Source organism: Oreochromis aureus, linkage group 20 (assembly GCF_013358895.1).
Source record: "Oreochromis aureus strain Israel breed Guangdong linkage group 20, ZZ_aureus, whole genome shotgun sequence".
Taxonomy (NCBI): domain Eukaryota; kingdom Metazoa; phylum Chordata; class Actinopteri; order Cichliformes; family Cichlidae; genus Oreochromis; species Oreochromis aureus.
Window position 1 is genome coordinate 21,853,436 of NC_052961.1, and position 17,860 is coordinate 21,871,295.

General features: G+C 43.8%; 1 protein-coding gene across 5 annotated transcripts in view; it reads left to right on the forward strand.

Annotated features, from left to right (window-relative positions):
• Nucleotides 1–17,860, forward strand: part of rerea (arginine-glutamic acid dipeptide (RE) repeats a) — a 126,900-nt gene that overhangs the window by 97,005 nt on the left and 12,035 nt on the right. For all 5 annotated transcript variants that reach the window (XM_031726387.2, XM_031726388.2, XM_031726389.2 and 2 more), the window contains 5 exons: nt 908–956; nt 2,024–2,148; nt 4,427–4,526; nt 5,270–5,368; nt 12,474–12,554. In XM_031726387.2, the coding sequence (XP_031582247.1) occupies nt 908–956; nt 2,024–2,148; nt 4,427–4,526; nt 5,270–5,368; nt 12,474–12,554 (454 nt within the window). The remainder of the gene's footprint in view (nt 1–907; nt 957–2,023; nt 2,149–4,426; nt 4,527–5,269; nt 5,369–12,473; nt 12,555–17,860) is intronic.

A 17,860-nucleotide genomic window follows, 5' to 3' on the forward strand; every position in this document is an offset into this window, starting at 1 on the left:
TTTCGGAGCGGCGGGCGGTGTTTTGGCAGCTGAGGTTCGGGTTTTTGGACTGTGCTGGAGTGGAGGTCTTTGCCAGCGCTTCTGGCAGATCATAACATCTATGGATGGATGTGGATTAAACCTTTAATCAGACTCTCCTGTCTGAGGGGATCTTTTTAAGAAGGGGAGTCGGGCTAAACCTGAGCCCGTCGCAGGGTTTGCGTGGTTTGAGGACTGTAAAGAGGACGGGAGGATTGCGGCCTCTCGAGTTTCCTCCGGTGATGGAGTGCGAGCTTCTCTCAGTGCAAATCACGCTGACAGATTCTGGGCTGCTCTGCGCTCGCTTGTATGAAAATTGGCGCTGTTGCCTAGGCGACCGAGGGGAAAAGGCTTTTCAAAAGGAACATCTTGTCATTTTCTTTAATCCACTGCAGCTGGAGATTCGGTACACTATTATTAAATTGCAGTTGCTATGGCTACCAACATTTGCACCAGCAGCCGTTTTCACCCTGCATATCCAGAGCCAGTTCCCCCTCCACCTCCACTCCCCCTTCTCCTTTTTTGGGATTCTGTTTTATTGCTGCATCCACGTTATCATGCCTGCAAATGTGCTCTGCTCGGCTCGCTGTGCAGGAGCAGGCGAGCAGGAACCAAATCTGTAAACACTTTGTACTTTTTCCCCGTAAAGACTTCCACATTTGAAAATAAATGAATAAATACAGGCCATCCACACTCGGTCTCTGTTGGATCTAGTTTTGGTCATGAGTGGTTAGATTTTTATTATCGTCAGTTTGTGATTTTTGCCGTTTGTGCAGTTGTTTAGTTAATTAAAGAGGATTCGCAGAGCTGACAGATTTCTCACAGCCGGCTTTTGAAATGGTGACGTGTAAATATTTTGTTTCAATCTGCTCTCTTTGTTTCTTCTCAGGCGACTAAACAGCACACAGGGGGAAATCCGAGTGGGACCCAGTCACCAAGTAAGTCATTGCTCAGCACACACATTAATGTTTGAGCCGCAGGACTGCACCCGAATAAGAATAAGAGACTAATAATTGCATTATTTGATCTCTGGGTAGGAATTATGTTTTTAGTTTTGAGATTTTAGGGGTTTTTTGTTCATCTGTTTATTTTATGTGAACATACGCACCCTCTCAGATTGAGCGCCTGATATCCGGCTCAGTCGTTGCAGCGATTATCATATTTCTGTTCACCGACTTTGTGGCTAGATTCAGAAAAGTCTGTGTTCAGTACTGCGTCACAGACGTAAGTAGTGGTTTCCAGCAAGAACTCTTGAGTTACAGTTTTTGCAATAAATACAGCCAAACTCACAGCACAGGCATCAAATTTAACTTCTGTACCAAGCTTTGAGAATTTACTGTTTAATTACTTCAGGAGATCCGGATTTTAGAGAGCACCAGTGTAACAGTCTGCGCCCTCGTTTTGCAGAATCATTGTGATTATGTGTATTTTATAATCAATAGTTATACACTGTTTTGTTTTTTAGGTCTTTATACCTTTATTATTTGACAGATTAAAGCTGTATTTTACTGTGTAGTCATAAATGACCAGCCTGCACTTAGTAGGACTCACCGCACCAGTTATAGTTATTTTTACAAATGCACTAAAATATTTTTTTCTTGAAGCAAACATCACACGGTTATAAATCTTTACATGTTGCCTGGGAACATCGGGATGAAATTACTGATTGGATTAAGTTTGCATGATTGTTCACAGTAATGTTTGCACCTGCTGGTTTTAGTTGTGCTGAAACTCTACAAAGTTGTGTGTGTGTTACCCTCCCTTTAATGTCAGGTATCTTTACATAATCCCATCTTAAACTAACACCTTCAGAGTATTTATAATTCGGTGTCATATATACTGTGTATTAAACTATTGTGACAGTAGCTTGCTGCCGTCCCACCACTCAGGAACACACAGTGAAAAGTTGATGACAGGCGGCTGAAAGCGGATATTTTCTTCAAGCCTGTGTGCTATTTGTAGTGTGACACCATCTGTCTCTCTCCTCCTCCGTGGATCTAATTAGGCCAAGCTCCCGGAGCTGCAGCCTTTCCCCTCCCCTGGTGGCCAGGCCATAACCGAGAATGAGGAGCTGGTCTGGATGCCAGGGGTCAATGACTGTGACCTTCTCATGTACCTCAGAGCTGCAAGGTGAGCCCAGAGACACGCAGGGACTCAGACCTGGCAGTTATGCAAGGTCTAAAGCTGTTGGAGATTTTTCACACACACACAAAAAAGGGGAAAAAAGTGATTTTTAAATTGACTCCTGACTTACAAATATGAATAAAATACTCTGTCAGTGAAAGTAAATGCCATGATTATGTCTCTCTGTCCAGGATCAATTCCAGGATGGGAATTGCTGAAGTCTCAACATTGGTATTTTATTGCTTTTTATTAGTATTGCCCTCTGATCACATTCGGTATCTCGGGATGCAGTCAGTCATCAGAGCTCGATGGGATGTTGTTCCAGTTCCAGTGATGTGTGTTGACAGGTTTCTGTGTCAGAGGCCGCAGTGTAATTAATCACTGCGTGCCACCATGCCAGACAGCATTGCACAACTTCCACTGAAGTTTATGTTTAGCCTTACCTCAATTACACTCGGGTCCATAATATTTTGGACAGTGATGTAATGATCATAATGGCTGCTGTGAACACGTGTTGTCATAAAACTCGGTACCTAAACAGAACAAACTTCGATAATAACACCAGTGTTTACTTTTTTTTTTCCATGTCAGAATGGCTGCGTGATTCAAGAATTTCAACAACAATATTTTGTTAATGATTTATAATCTATGATGTGCGAGTAAAATTTTCCAAAGCTGTTCATGTTTTGTACAAATGAGGTGCAGTGCGCCCACGTGCATGCCGCAGGTGCCAGCAGTAACTTTTGTGAGTTACGATCTATTTACGGTTTCTGTGTTTTAATACATTTGCTTATATTGGTAGATAGACTGTAGTAGTATAAAATAAAGCAATGACCCTTTTTGCAGGTGTCTGTGTAATTGTACCTACATCATAGTCAATCTGTACCTTTTTGGCCACTTAGAATATCTTTATAGAAATGTGATGTTATATTTGTGCACATTTCTGAGGTCCTCTTGGCCTGATCAGTCTTGAAAAAGACAAACAATTTTTTAAATGTCAGTGATACTTTGTACTTGGATAAATAAAGGGAAGGATATAGAAAAGTCATTTTGCCACAAACTGCAGCTTCGCCTTACTTCTCTTTCTGGCTCAGTGTGACTTTTTTTATCGTTAATGAGAGATGTGTTTGACAAATTACACTGCAACAAGTCATTTATTTAGTTTAAATTCCCACAATCATTTGTTGGCAAATACCAGAAATCACTTTTTGGCAGACGATTTTTTTTTTTGGCACGACACCGGCACCGTGCCACCCACAGCAGGTTACACAAATGAAGAGGTGCACGACAAGCTGAAACTACAGCAAAATGCATCTCACTCCAGCAGCACTGATTTATTCAACAGATCCACTGTTTAACCCTCCTTTTTTTCTTTTTTTTGAATATGTTTATTATTTCATAACAAATGAGGCAGACATAATATCTGAATTCGAGTCAAAGTGTTGAAATTATGTTTTATACCCTTTCACTATCATTTTAAATATGAAGCCCAGTGAGATATAAGTGAAATTGAGTGAAGTCATCATTAGGGTTAGGGGAAAAAACTATCAAACAGAGATCAAAAACTTCAGGAGTGACCAAAGCAAAGAACTTTATAAAAAACAATGAAAGCACTGATCAGCAACACCAAAAGCCCCAAAAGACCACAGAAGACAACTAAACTGCATGATGATTAAATTATTTCCATGGTTACAAAAAACAACTTTGTAACATCTAACCGAGTCGAGCTCAAGTAAGTTGGCTTAACGTCAGTCTACAGTCTAGAGACATCTTCGTGAATGGACATAGAGTTTAGAACAAGGTGCAAACCACCGGTTACACTCAAGAACAGGGAAATCAGATTAGACAAGCTGTTTTATTTAATACTGGGTTAGTTTGTCCAGTTAAGTTCTATACATGGCCCCCTATTATGAATAGGCGACTTTATGAAAATGATTATAATTCTTGAAGGGTTAATGAAATACTTTTGTTAAACTGCTTGAATTAAAGCTGAATGTCTGCACTTGAATCACATGTTTGTTTGACTCTAAAACTTAATGATATAATTGCAGATATACACATAAATGGACTGCGCGATCATGTTTGTTCAGTCAGGTGACCTCTGTGTTTCAATATTGAGGTAGTGTGCAGGCTGTTTATTTAACAGTATGACATTATGTGGGTAGCCGCGTTTGAATGGCAGGAACTGTTTCCAGGTTACTCTGCTTATGTTTGTGTGGGAATGATTAGCTAGATTTGCGGCCTTTCCTTTAAAAACGTTACATCATCTGTGTCGCGTCCACAGGAGCATGGCTGCCTTCGCAGGGATGTGTGATGGAGGCTCAACAGAAGATGGGTGTCTAGCAGCTTCTCGAGATGACACTACATTAAACGCACTTAACACTGTAAGTAGCCTTGCAGCAAGCCGAACTCCTGCGAGCCGAGCGTGCATCACAGAAAATGAACCGAGTTAGCGATGAATCGCAGAGATTTTTACGGTGCGTTCAGCTGCGATTTCACTGTGCAGTGATTTGCAGTGATAAGTCCTTTTCAGTAAACCCATCCTCAGGAGCCGGCAGTGCATTAGGCATAACGTGAGGTTTGTCCGTCAGATTGATAATGAATACTGGAGGAATTGAGAGCAAGAAAGAGATTATAATCACCATAAACAGGGCATCTATATTCCAAATCTATAAACTGGAAAATTAACATAGCGGGCAGGTCACTGTCTCTTGACCTTACTCTCCATTTGCAATTCCAATGAGTGATGCTTGTTTATTCTCAGAGGGAGAGCTCCAGCGCTGTCTGCTTTGCCCAGCCGATTGTGACACAAAGCTTAAAGAAGCACGGCAATTGATTTTGTCACTGTTGTTATTGTTGTTATTTCTAGGCTGGGGTCTTGGGTGTTTAGTGTGTGACATCCCTCTCATTTATAGTAACAGCTTCAGTCACACCTGGATGTAAAATCTTTTAGCGTTGCTTCTTGAGCTCATTAAAAGGTGTGAATACTACTCAGGTGTGCCTTTAGTGAGACTGGAAAGAAAGTTAGCACCTTCATAAATGTTTTTTTTAAAAAGCTATATGTTTGTTTGCTTTCTCATTTATTTATTTATTTATTTATTTATTTATTTATTTCCTTCCCCTCTAGCTTCACGAGAGCAGCTACGACGCCGGCAAGGCTCTGCAGCGTCTGGTGAAAAAGCCGGTACCCAAACTGATAGAGAAGTGCTGGTCTGAGGATGAAGTGGTAAGAGAGCCATTCTTTTATGTTGTCATGCATTAGCAAACGCGTGCCGATCTAAAAATAACACGGGCTGCATAAATATTAGTTGGTTTCCACAGCGAGCTGCTGTTTTTGTCATTTCATTTCACTCTGTGCGCCTCTTGTTCGTCTGCCGTTTGACTTTAGAGGGAGCTGTTGAGACTCTTGGCCTGGCCTCACAAAACATCAGTAAAAACACTTGTCAGTTTCCAGCTCCTCCAAGGCTCAAGAGCAGCTGCATCCTGTTTATCACCCACAGAATAAATCTTTAGCATAGAAGCCTGGAAAAGGGGGGGAAAGGGGAAAAAAAGGGGGGGCTGGTAACGTTTGCCTCCATTTCAATTTAGATGTGAATTTCAGCACAGCTGTTGAAGGGCTGGGATCAGAAAATGGCAGCCCTTCTCCCTGATCAAACACTGCATCATGAGTGGGAAGGAGGGGAATGAAAGCGCCGAATTACACCGTGTCAGAACGACTGAGCGCTCCGGCTTTGGCCTTGATGCGTTATGACACACTGCGCTGCATGTTTGTATACTCGGGCTCTTTTAAAGATAACACTGCTGACGGATCTGACTGTAGATCTTAGAAACAAACACCCGTCTCTCTCTGTCGCTGAATGGCTGCTGTTAGGCGTTCCTCCTCCTCAATGAATCAGCCTTTCCTCTCGGTGATATTGTTTTTGTAATCCTGACGCTTGGCAGACTTTGATTCCAGCTCGTATCCAGTGGAAATGAATGGGCGTCGTTTGTCTTGTAATCAAACACGACGGACGCGTTTAAATTAAACCCTCGGCCCACGGCAGGGCCGCGGCGGATCACAACAAATTAAGTGAGCCCTCCTTTTTTGTGGACTACTTATGAGTTAGCCTTTTATTTGTGCGTTCGTATTTACACTTGCTGATGGCAGGCACAGCTGTGCAAAGGTAATCAGAGTGAGGGACGGGGCGCGGCGATGGGAGGCTTTATTGCCACACTCGACCACAGCGGGGTCTACCACAGACCACTTGTCAAAGAAACGCTGTCTCGGCAGCAGGAGACTCAGACACTAAAACAAGCACACAGCAAATCATTTGGGCAATTTGAATAGACCAAATATTCCATTACAGTCACATCTATTATTATATACATATATATATGTATTTTACTGTTCCACTGGGAGATGATGTGCTGAAACCGTCACCCCGCTGCTCTCTGTGTTCTGCTCCATTCACTCATTCATTCATACGGATTCATCTCACCGTGCTGACGGCGTTATGTAACAAGAGCCGAGGAGCTGTCGGGGAGTCCGGTACGCAGCGTGTGCCATGTTCTGTCCCGAGAGCGTTTTGTGTCTGCGGCTGGAGGCAGTCAGCAGGATCTCTGCGCTACACCTGCAACACAGCGTCTGCCGCCCGGGGGGGAAGCAGCATCTTGACTCTTGGCTGGCCAAGGACACGGCTTCCACTGATCTGATCACCACTTGTGCCTTTTCAGCCCTGCAGCCTTGAGGGACAGGTGTAAATGCAGCTCCAACCTTGACGTACTCGCAGAAACCAGCCCTGCTGCTCTTCATTTATTCATCATCACCCCCGTCGCTCTTCTGCCTCCTCCTCCTCCTCCCTCTTGTATCTCGTCGCCTCCAGGACTGGCTTCATTATCCCTGCCTGTTCTTTTCTCACCCCAGCCGTTCTCTTAGAGATGTGAATAAAAGTGACAGCAGGGACCGCTGAAATGACAGAATCAGCCTGTCTGCGGGGTCACTTGCCACCTTCCCTTCCTCCCTCTTTGACTCACATCTCCTGTCCTCTGTGTGATTACAGCTGCAGCAGCATAGCATATACTCCTGGACCTCGTCTCAACCTTCTAAACTTCGAGTGAAATCCGAATAATCCCCCCCCACACACACACACACCCAAACAACAGGACCGCTGCCACAGTCATTTGTTTGGCGTTTCATTACAGCTAAGTGACAACATCTCAAAGCAGAGTGTCGTTTGATTTTTATTGTCCTCTCGCAGGAACAGAAAATTATTTCACTCCAGAAAGATTTGTGACAGTCAATCCCCGAACAATCCTTCACCGTGACATTATTAGTGCAACTTTCAGACACTGGAAATCCATCACCTTGACGCCAGCGCCAACCAAAACTCTTTGACGCGTGACTAAGGCGATGACTGCAGATTACGCTCAAGAAAAATCTCGCGTTTATGAAATAAAATATGAAACTGTAAATAATTTATCAGAAGCATCTACTATGCGGTCTGAGCTCGTTGTAGCTGTTTCTCAGTGGGCTGTTGGGGGGGTGCGTGTGGTTGATTTAACCACCAGAAAAGGTAGAGAATGACATGGGGCGAGTTAAACTGTCACACACAGTCAGATATAAAAGAATACTTTGCTAAATCAATTTTCAAACTTAGACTCAGTTGCAAAAAAAATAATCGAAAGCACATCAAATGATGATTTCATGCCAATAGTGATAATGTCACAACACTGAGCGCTTCCTCTATTTAAATGACTGCTTGCTGTGATGTTTTGCCTTCTTCTTTATACACAAATTACTTTAGGGACTGAGCTTTGAAGTTGACTCGTACCTCAGGCTTTTTTTGTTTTCAGGTTTTATTGGAGACTTCCCTGCAGCTTTAATTAATTGTTACTAATGTAATTAATAAAATATGTTCTGATTATTATCATTTTATTTGATCCAAAGAGGTAACATTGAGCTGATTTTAGTTAGTTATTCATTTAGATCCACTGTGTGTCAGTAGAAGTCAAAGGAAATCCAGTTGTTTTATCAGTAAATTGATTCCTCTGCACCTTCTGGCCCTTCAGACTTTGCTGAAGGTCATCATAATGAAATGTGGCTTCACCTGAGGCTGCTGTCATTCCTTCTAGTAAATAAGCGGTGCTAATAATGCGCCGGCCAACAGGAGGTGCCCTATAAACAATCAGAAGCAGCAGCCGTGCCGTGTGTGTCGCCACGTCACAGATAGCGAGGCTGATCTACGACTGCTGCAGGGCGGGAGGTCTATTCCTCAGCCAGCTGCACTCTGTTGCGGCTTATCTCCGGCTGTTTCTTGGGCTGATGGATGACTGGAGCAGGGCCTCCGACAGCAACGAGGTGGGGAGGGGGGGGAACGAGGGAGAAGAGCAGAGTAGCGGCCCCCCAGTGGTAGAATACAAACCTGCAGAGCCGAGCTGACACCCAGCAGACGGATAAAATGCAACACACCTCCCTGTTTCCCCTGCCGCAGGCTGTGTTTAATGTCAACAGCAAAATTTATTCACTTTATTGTGCCAGCAGTGTGTTTTTTATTTAGGAGGGGGTTGTTGTTTGATAACTAAATAGCAGGCAGGATGGGTGTGTGCTGGAATTTCCTGCCACCTTTTGTGTCACTACAAGCAAAAGAAAGCAGTGGATGTTGCTTTGCTTTGCAGAGGATCAGGATACTTTCACATTTGTTGTTTAAAAAAAAAAAAAAAATTGAGGGCGGGGTGACTTTTAGGTCTTTCACAGAGAAGTTAAGGCTTATAAAATATACTTTATGGTTGTAATTGCGGGACAACAGTGCAAATTTTAGCATATCTATATAGATTGTGCTTTCTGTGAGGTGTCTGTACAAAGAGGATGTGGGTAGTCTTGTGTCTGTCAGTGCGGTTCCCCCTGTTCAAGACTGTTGTGATTTCCTTTCTGCTCACCAGGCCCAATGTAACGGGCTTATGTTTCATAACAGACACGTGTGTGTGTGTGTGTGTGTGTGTGTGTGTGTGTGTGTGTGTGTGTGTGTGTGTGTGTGTGTGTGTGTGTGTGTGTGTGTGTGTGTGTGTGTGTGTGTGTGTGTGTGTGTGTGTGTGTGTGTGTTTTTCTTTGCTTTTTGTTTTTGACTAGCTGACTGATTGCCCTCAGCCCTCTGGGTTTACTCGCAGCAGGCTCGTAAAGGTCAGCTTTTAACAACAAGTCAAGTATAATGACTCCATATTGAGTGGAAGTAGCTTTGTTTGCTGCTGTGCTGGTCTTGCGTCAGTGTTTTTATGGTATGACATTTAGCAGGAATTATGTCCTGTGTGTGTGTGTGTTTGTGTGTCTGAGCCTGTCTTTGTGATATTATCTTTGCGCCCATGTTTGCATTTATCTTAACCAGTTTTACTGCTTCAAACAATCACCTCTCAAGCAGGAAGTGCCTGCACGCAACAATGGGCTATTTAATCCCTTTTTTCCCTTTCTTTTCTCCCTTTTCTCCTCCTTTTTTTCTTATTTTACGTCTCCTCTCTGGGCTTACAATAGTGCACTGTTGGACTCGAGGCGGAAACTCGGGGCGGGTAAAAAGCGCCAGCACTCTGGAACACGCTCAGAGAGAGACGCCTGTTGTTTCTGCACAGCGGATGGCCATTTGGTAGCGCTTCCACCACCCAGCTGCCCCCCTCTCCCCTTCTTGCTCACTCACCCCCCCCTTGCTCAGCTTGCTCTGCCTCTCCGAGCCCCTCCTCTGCCGCTGTGTTGCCTAGCAACCAAGGGCTGGAGCAATCGGAGCAGGGGCAGAGCGATTCGGGGAGCAGATTGGCAGATGATTTATTAGCTGGGCTGGAGAGCAGTGAGCCCAGGCAGCTGAAATGGAGCCTTAAACTGGAGCCGACATGTAGAGAAGGGAGGAGGGAGCCAACGAGAGAAAGAAAACGAGAGGGAGGGAGAGCATGCATGCAGCTCCTCTGTAGAGACGAACGGGCGCACTGAGTAAATAGTACAGTTGGGGGGGAACATAATTAAGGTGACATAATTAGGACAGATGCAGGCTGCACGGGCAGGTCTAATTGATTTTTGACGTAGAAGCTCTGCAGGCTCAGGTAAAGCTGAGACATGGAAATTTATCCTCAGCACCACCCCACCCCTCATCCACCTTATCATCTGGTCTACCTCAGGTTCAGGTTTATTAAATATTTGTGAATCCTCGGATAGTTTTCCTCTTGTTTTTTCCCCGCAAACATTTGTGAAGCTAATACTTCAGCTGGTTATTTACTCGGTTTTGTCAGCGCCTGTCAAACAAACCCTGAAATAGGCCTTCCACCGGTGCTCTGTTGCTCTCTAGACTGCTTTTGAGTGACAGTGTAAATAGTAATCTCCCCCTTAACCCCCTTGAGTGGTCTGAGATTTTTTTTTTTTGGTTGCATGTGGTGCTTGTGTTAGAGACGGCTCCATCTACTGGCTAATCAGCCGCTACACCTTCAAGCTGATGAATGCAAATTAGCTGCTGTCTCATGACACTTACAGGACAGGCCGTTTTGTTAAGCTGTCAGCTGAGCGCGTCTAGCTTTTTGATCGGGCCCTCTTGTGTTTGCTTGTTTAGTCTGGTTTAATTTCGACCTGTGCCTTCTTTCTTTATATTTTTGTCTGCACAATAACAAAGCAAAGCTGGAAAATTTGAGAATATCGAGTTTGCTTGTGTTAAGGACGTAAGTATAGTAATTCACAAAGCTCTCTCTCGCCTGTAATTTTCCCTGAAAGACAGTTGTGCTTCGCAGCTGGCTGCGTTACTTCTGTAAATTTGGCTTTTGTTCCCCCACCAAAATGAGGTATGTAAACAATCTGTGGTTGCATAACATACTGTACATGGCATGGAAAATGAACTCCGGACAACACAGGAGAGGCTCCATATCTGGTTTTCCCTCCCACTTGTGTCCTTTCCACCATGTCCAAGACCTTTCTCCACACAAATTGTGTCAGCCTGGCTCCCCTCTCAGGCGGGCAGCTAGTTTTGCCTCTGTGCAGGCTCACTCCAAACTGTAGTTTCCTCACAAGGAAATGGAAACCTTCTGTGTAGTTTCAGTCGCAAGCACTGGCTTAGGTTTTTCTGTGTGTGTGTGTGTGTGTGTGTGTGTGTGTGTGTGTGTGTGTGTGTGTGAGGGGTGGGTAGAGAAGTAAAGCTTGCCCATTCAGTGCTAGAGGCTGAAATGAAAGCTGTGCCTAACACTAACATGAAGCACAGGACTCCACTTCGGGTTTTCCATCCTGCTGCAAACCAGAGGCTCTCTTGCAGAAAGATCACATGTAAAGCCTTCCCCTTTGTAGTGGAAGAGCAGAGAGTGACAAGCTATTTCTTTCTTGTTAAAAAAAAAAAACATAAGAAGAACGACGTCCTGTCGGAGACATTGTGGATTTACCCCCCTTTAATTTTCTCTTTACCTGTGGGTGGACGTAGAGATTTGTGCTGTGCTCCCCGAGGACTTTTCTCTGCTTTTCTTTTTTTTGCTGGAGTTACTTGGTGGAAACGGTTGGCTGAGATCACTGTGGAACGGGGCTCGCCTCTGGAGCAAGAAAGTAAATCTGTTGGTTGTCTGCTTCGCTGGTTATGAATGTTTTTCAGCCGTCGCTTTTTATGGCTCGCAGTCTGTGGCTCTTAAAGGAGAAGAAATATATGTAGGTTGCTCCGATTTTTGGGGGCTTTCCGACATTGTTTTTTTTTTTTGTGCTCACATTGAGGTAAGGGCTCTCGTTGACGTTCAGTTTATTTTTAATGTCAGATTAAATCCAGTGTCACAAAGTAGCCTTCTCCGTCATCGTGTAGTTCACCTTACTTAGAAATAATTCATTTTTTTTGACATTTAAATTTTTCTGGGGTTTGTTAGATTGCCAAAATGTAACGACAGAATTAGAAACCGAGTGCCACGCACAGAGAGGCATCTTCAAGTTTAGGTTTTGACTTTGAACTTTCACTTGGGAGATTAACAACGCGTTCGGCATGTCTGCTGTTGTGTTTGTTTTCACATTAGATCGTGTTTGCCTAACTGTATGTTCTGCGCTCGTGAAACGACGAGCTTAATCTCAGCGTCTCTCCCTGCCTTGCCTGTCATTTCCTCTCTGGTTTTGCCCTGACATGGCTGTGTTTGCTCCGGAGTTTAAACGGCTGTAGAGGTTTATAAAAAACACAGCAAACCTCAGACGACCGCAGACTAGCGAAATGAAAACAATGTTCTTTGTCGCGGTGTTAAGCAGAAAACTTTATTCTGTGGTACTTTAGCTGACTTAACATAGACTCACTGCTCTTTTTTTTTTCTTTCCCTCTCCCCCCCCCCTCTTTCTCTCGTTCTCTCTCTCTTCCTCTGTGCAAAAAAAATTGCAGAAGCGCTTCATTAAAGGGTTGAGACAGTTCGGCAAAAACTTCTTTAGGATCCGGAAAGAGCTGCTGCCCAACAAAGAGACGGTAAGCTCGTTTATTTCTCTCTGTGCCACTGATACAAAAACAGAGAAACTGATGCATTTGCAGTTTCCTTGTAAGTTACAGAAAGCAAGTTTTAGTTTAATGCTATGAGGCCTTATTGTTGAGAAGTGCTCCTTGCCAACAACTCTAGCGTAGTATTATCACATCAGGCTCAGTGGAAAATAATAATATTAATATTAAAAATACTTGTTTGCACCTGAGTGTAAACCTGAGCTTAAATGTACTTCCCAGGCAAGTTACACACTGAACATTAATTAGCACCCTCTGTTAGCAAGTAGTAAACAAGTAGTGCAGATGTGATTTGAACCACTGTGTTTACAGCATATGTCAGCTCTGTGGAGCAGCCTGCTTTATCTCATGTTTGTGCTACAGTGCTTTATTATTAGCACTTGAGATTTTTCCTTTCTTTCTTTTGGTCTTTCAGCCATTTTCAGAGCAAACTAAAGGGCAATGCGATGTCTTCCACTAGGATTACAAAGCAATAAACGTGACTGTTTGAACAGCAACAAAGTTACGTTTGTGTCTGGCCTGGTAGAGAGAATCAAAGGCCATAACTTTGATTACTGTCATTTAATCAAACCTAAGTCAGTTTTTTTTTTTTAAATCTTATAAATCCAGAGAATTGTCTCCTTCTTAGCTGATTTGAGGGGAAAATGTCTGTACGCTCCAAACTTTTGCAACACGAGATTATTGTGCCTGTGGTTAAGGTAGCTTCCTGTTGGTTGTATCGTATGCCTCCTTTAAACAAAAGCTTTGTCACTGACTGCCAAAGTTGTTTTGTACCTCTTGCACTTTGTAAATGTGTTATTTATGTACATAAGCAGAGGGAATTTCCTCCTGTCAGCGACTCCCTGCTCTTCGTGCGGGTGTGTGTTGTAATCGTTATTGAACGTCCGTGTGACCCATGCCACAGTACAGACAGGTCAGATTCAGGCCTGGCAATGATTAACAGCAGCTCACCTCGTTCAGTGTGAACTTTGTGTTGGAAGCAAAACACAGAAGCCACGGTGTTTTTGTGCTTTTTTTTAAGGTGATCAATATAAGAACAGATATAAAACCTCTTAAAGGGCTCGACCTGCATTTTTATTTTGCCTGTAATTGGCTGCAGAGCGAACAGGTTCATGTTGCTTCAAAGCCTTTAGACTCGGCTGTTAAATAATTCTTAGATATACATTTTGATTCATGAAACAGTGCAGACTCTGCTGTTTCTGTGAGGCTGCTCCTGCTGGAAGTGTGCCGATATAGTGCTGACACAGACATCAAAGAAAAATCAAAGGTGTTTGTCATACTTTTCATCTGCTTCATTTCCTCGCCTGCTCCGAGGTGAGGGTACATCAGCCCTCCTTCTCTAAAAACCCGCAACATATCCTGTAATATTTTTACACCTCAACTCTTTAGTGTCGCCTCCTTTTGTGCTGCTTTTTTTTTTTTCATTCTTTATTCCTCAAAACCAATTTGAGCCTCTTGAATAAGAGATTAAAGTGTATGAATACTGTTTCCTCGCAGAGGGTTTCTTCAATTATTTTTACTGGTTTTGAAATATATGACTAGTCCAGTTGATTGGCTATAAAGGAGGTATTAATGCACTTCAACCTGGAGGGGGGAGTCTACTTGGCAGGAGAGGTAATAGACCTCCTCCAGGATATGGGCCTGCCACCACCACAGAGCAGAGAAAGATTAATTTTTCCCCCTGCAAATGGAAAATAAACTGGCCTTTAAATATGAAAAGATGACTGGGAGAGCACGGAGAGGGTAGTAGCGACCTATGAAAAAAGGGAGTAAAATGGGCATTGGCTCAAAAGAGCCAGTAAAGTCTGTGTTTTCACAGAGAGAGAGAAAAAAAAAACCAAGTCTTTGCTTATGACTGAGCTTGTTTTTGTGCTGCTAGGCTGATCGGAGCAAGTGCCAGCTAATACCCGGAGGAAAGGGCCCATTTATTTTCTCCCTCCTCATTCCCAAATCCCAGATCTCCGGAACATGAGAACAACAATATCTCTAGATATTTTAGGTGTGGGAAATGACAGAGATTTTTCCCATTATCTCCATTCTCTCTCTGTCTCTCTCTCACACACACACACACACACTATTCCAGTTGCATGAAAGAAGATGTATGAGTCCTGACCGGAGTGCACAGCACAAAGCCCAGAGGTCCGGTACCGGGCGCCCGGCCCTCACTGCTCCCCCCGCTAGCTCCTATTAGCCGCGCTGCCCCTGAAGCGTCAGCACGGCTCGAACAGCCAGTGCCAAGGGTAAGCACCCAGCGCTGTGTAAACACACCAGGCCCGACTAGCACTCAGGAATGCCTTATATAAAGTCACATAAAGGCCCACAGGGGGAAGTGGGTGTGTCGCCTGACCGTCTGCAACTGGCTTTTTGCTGCCACCATTTCCTTCGCTCACGAGAGGACGTCATGGAACACGATCTGCTGCCTTCAGTGTTTAAACAACCGAATGTGCTGAAATGGCAGATCAGAGATAACTGTGCGCCTGATATTTTCACTGGAAGCGTTTTCATAAAGAACATCAACAGACGGTGTTTGCCAAACTGATTTAAATCGGCGACTGCTTAGTTTGCTGTGCAGCTCAACAGAGAAATTGACAGCCGAAAATTAGATCAAATTAAAGCGTTTTGGCCCATTTCCTTGCAGGACCGAGCCCAGACGACGTCACCGGTGGAAAAGGGTACAGCACGAGCAGCAGCAGATTGCAAATGACAATGTATTGAAATACCTGGGCTCTTACTAGTTTAAACACAGACTGTTTTCAGTATGCAGACACTAGTGTCTCTCCGCAAAGTAAAATATGCATGACAGCGTAAAAAACACCGATGTAAAAGCAACTCATGCCTGAAATTATATTCAGTACAGGTTGTCTTTTTGTGTCCTGTGAGAGATTTTAAATTGCATGAAAACACTGGTAATTTACTTACTTCATGCACACATAAGTGTATTATACTCTATATTTATAGATCAAGAAAGTGTTTCACAATACAACTCAGAGCAGCCTTAATCTAATAAAGTCAGTGAAGCAGTGTAAAACAATTTACAGGCATAGGACAAAAGCATCTGAGTGTGTGTGATAGGTTTTTTTTCCCTACCAGCTTCCCTACTGGTTTCTCTTTGCTCCACGTTTAAATATTTAACTTCATAAAGGTCTAACATTATCACCAAGACGACTCCGTAATTGTATTTCGGTCATATATATTAGATGGTGGTGTAGTTTTAGTAGTGTTACAGCCCAGAATGTCAGCTGTAAGCCATGTAGACGTAGAGGGCAGGAAAGGTGGGGGGAGATAAAACGCTAAAACTGATTTGGTGAGACGTTTTTATGCTGCTGGTTCCTGCTTTGTTTTTGGCACAGAGGTGGAAAAAGACAGAAAGGTGCTTTGGCAGCGCATTAGAAAAGCTAACACAGGTGAACCTACAGTGCGTGTTTTCTTCTTGTTAACGTCACGCATTAAACAAGCGCTCTCAGTCAGCAAACAGTTAGCATCCATCACCAGCTGGTGAGTTTATTGGAGCTTTAATTTATCAGCTTCCTGCAGTTTGTTATCATTCTAGCGTGTGTGCTAATTTTCAGGTCGACACAGAGATGCTAGATCCGAGCTATATGTCTGATTTTTAAAGGAGGCGATGTGCCGAGCGCTCCTTACAGCATCTTTTTCTCTCTGAGAAAAAAGGGAGCACTCGGTCCCCGAAGGCCCTGTCATTTATGGGACGCCCAACAGGAGAACGGTGTTCCCAACACAACCTCACGCAGCAGATGTTTGCCCCGGTACAATCTGTACAATCTGTACAAACGTCGCATTGAATTCATTGCCATGTCCTCGGCTCAGCAGCCAGAACCTCGGGGATGAGTGTGATTATAAATACTTAGGTTGAAACACTAATTAAACCAGCAGCGAACTACAGGAGCCTGGTCCAGTTGGCAGCAGCTGTCGGCGGTGTGACAGAACAGCTTCCGTGTTTGGTAAATGATATAACTTGTTTAGGCAGTGAAATCGCTGCCGGCTGATGGAAGCTCAACCAGCACGTATTGATGTTCTTTTAACAGACCACAGGCAATTTAGCGCAGCTGAGTGTAGGCAAAATCTTTTTTCAGCCTAATAGACGGAGCCCAGAGAGCCAGAGCTCCCTGTGTAATTGAGTTCTTTGGTAGGCTTCATGTTGTGAGTTTTTTTTTTTTAGGGGAGGGGAGACTAGCTTATCAGCAGAACACGCAGGATCGACCCTCCAGCAAAAACGGCACTGTTGCCATCCAATCTGCTTTCACTGGCAAAAGCGCTTACAGCAGGAAAAACACGAGTGCTGATTCTTCAGCATGTGCATCCCTGACCTGTGAAAGCAGAGCTTATTCAGTCATTCTCCGGCAGAAAGGCGCTGCGCAGCAGGGAACGACTGTCTATTTAGCCGCCTTTCACATGCACCCCGCTCCACCAGCCAAGATCTTTTCACTATTCAGTCTTTCTTCGTTTTTGAGGCATCACTATGGTGTAGGTGTGTTTTTGAATTCATCACATACTGTACATGGGCCTAGTAGCTTAAATATTTGGGCTTGTAATTTAGTTTCACACGACACAAACACAAATAAATGATGTAAGGAGGGAAAGTATAGTTTGGTAACTCGAAGCACTAATAGTTTTTATTCCACCTGACATAATGATGTTTTATTTATTATTGGAAATTTGTGACTCTGGTGTCACTGGCTGCATGTAATATAAAAAGTTTGGAAGCACACATTTCTGTCATCTTTACCATTTCAGCAACTTTAATAAAAATCCTGATAATACCTAAAATAAACTTTCACTGAAACATATTAAATGGCCCTGCAGGACGCACAAACCCACACTGGCCTTCTGAAGCACATACACGTTTATAAAGTTACGCCCTCCAGTTACATTCGTGGTGAGGATGATGGAGAAGTCGAGCACGCTCCAGACGATTCACTGTGCAGTCTGACATGGGCGACGGAAGAGTTGGGAGTCCACGGGTCGAGCTCATATATAATTAAGCCCTGGCTTGATTTAGCTCAGAAATACTTCCCCTTTCACCTTACTGAAATGAATCAGGAAGCAGTCCTCCCTGCTCTGACTGCAGGCTGTGGAGGAAGCAGGAGTTGCACAGGTTCATGCTGCACTAATGGTTGTTTACACAACTCGCTGTCAGCCACCAGAACCTAGAAATCACACGCTCCCAGCCCTCTCTGCTCCCCAACCGCCTTAAATTTTTAGCAGAGATTTTTATTTGCTGAGAGATTTTCAGGACTGGTTTGTGGTTGGGATTCAGTGTT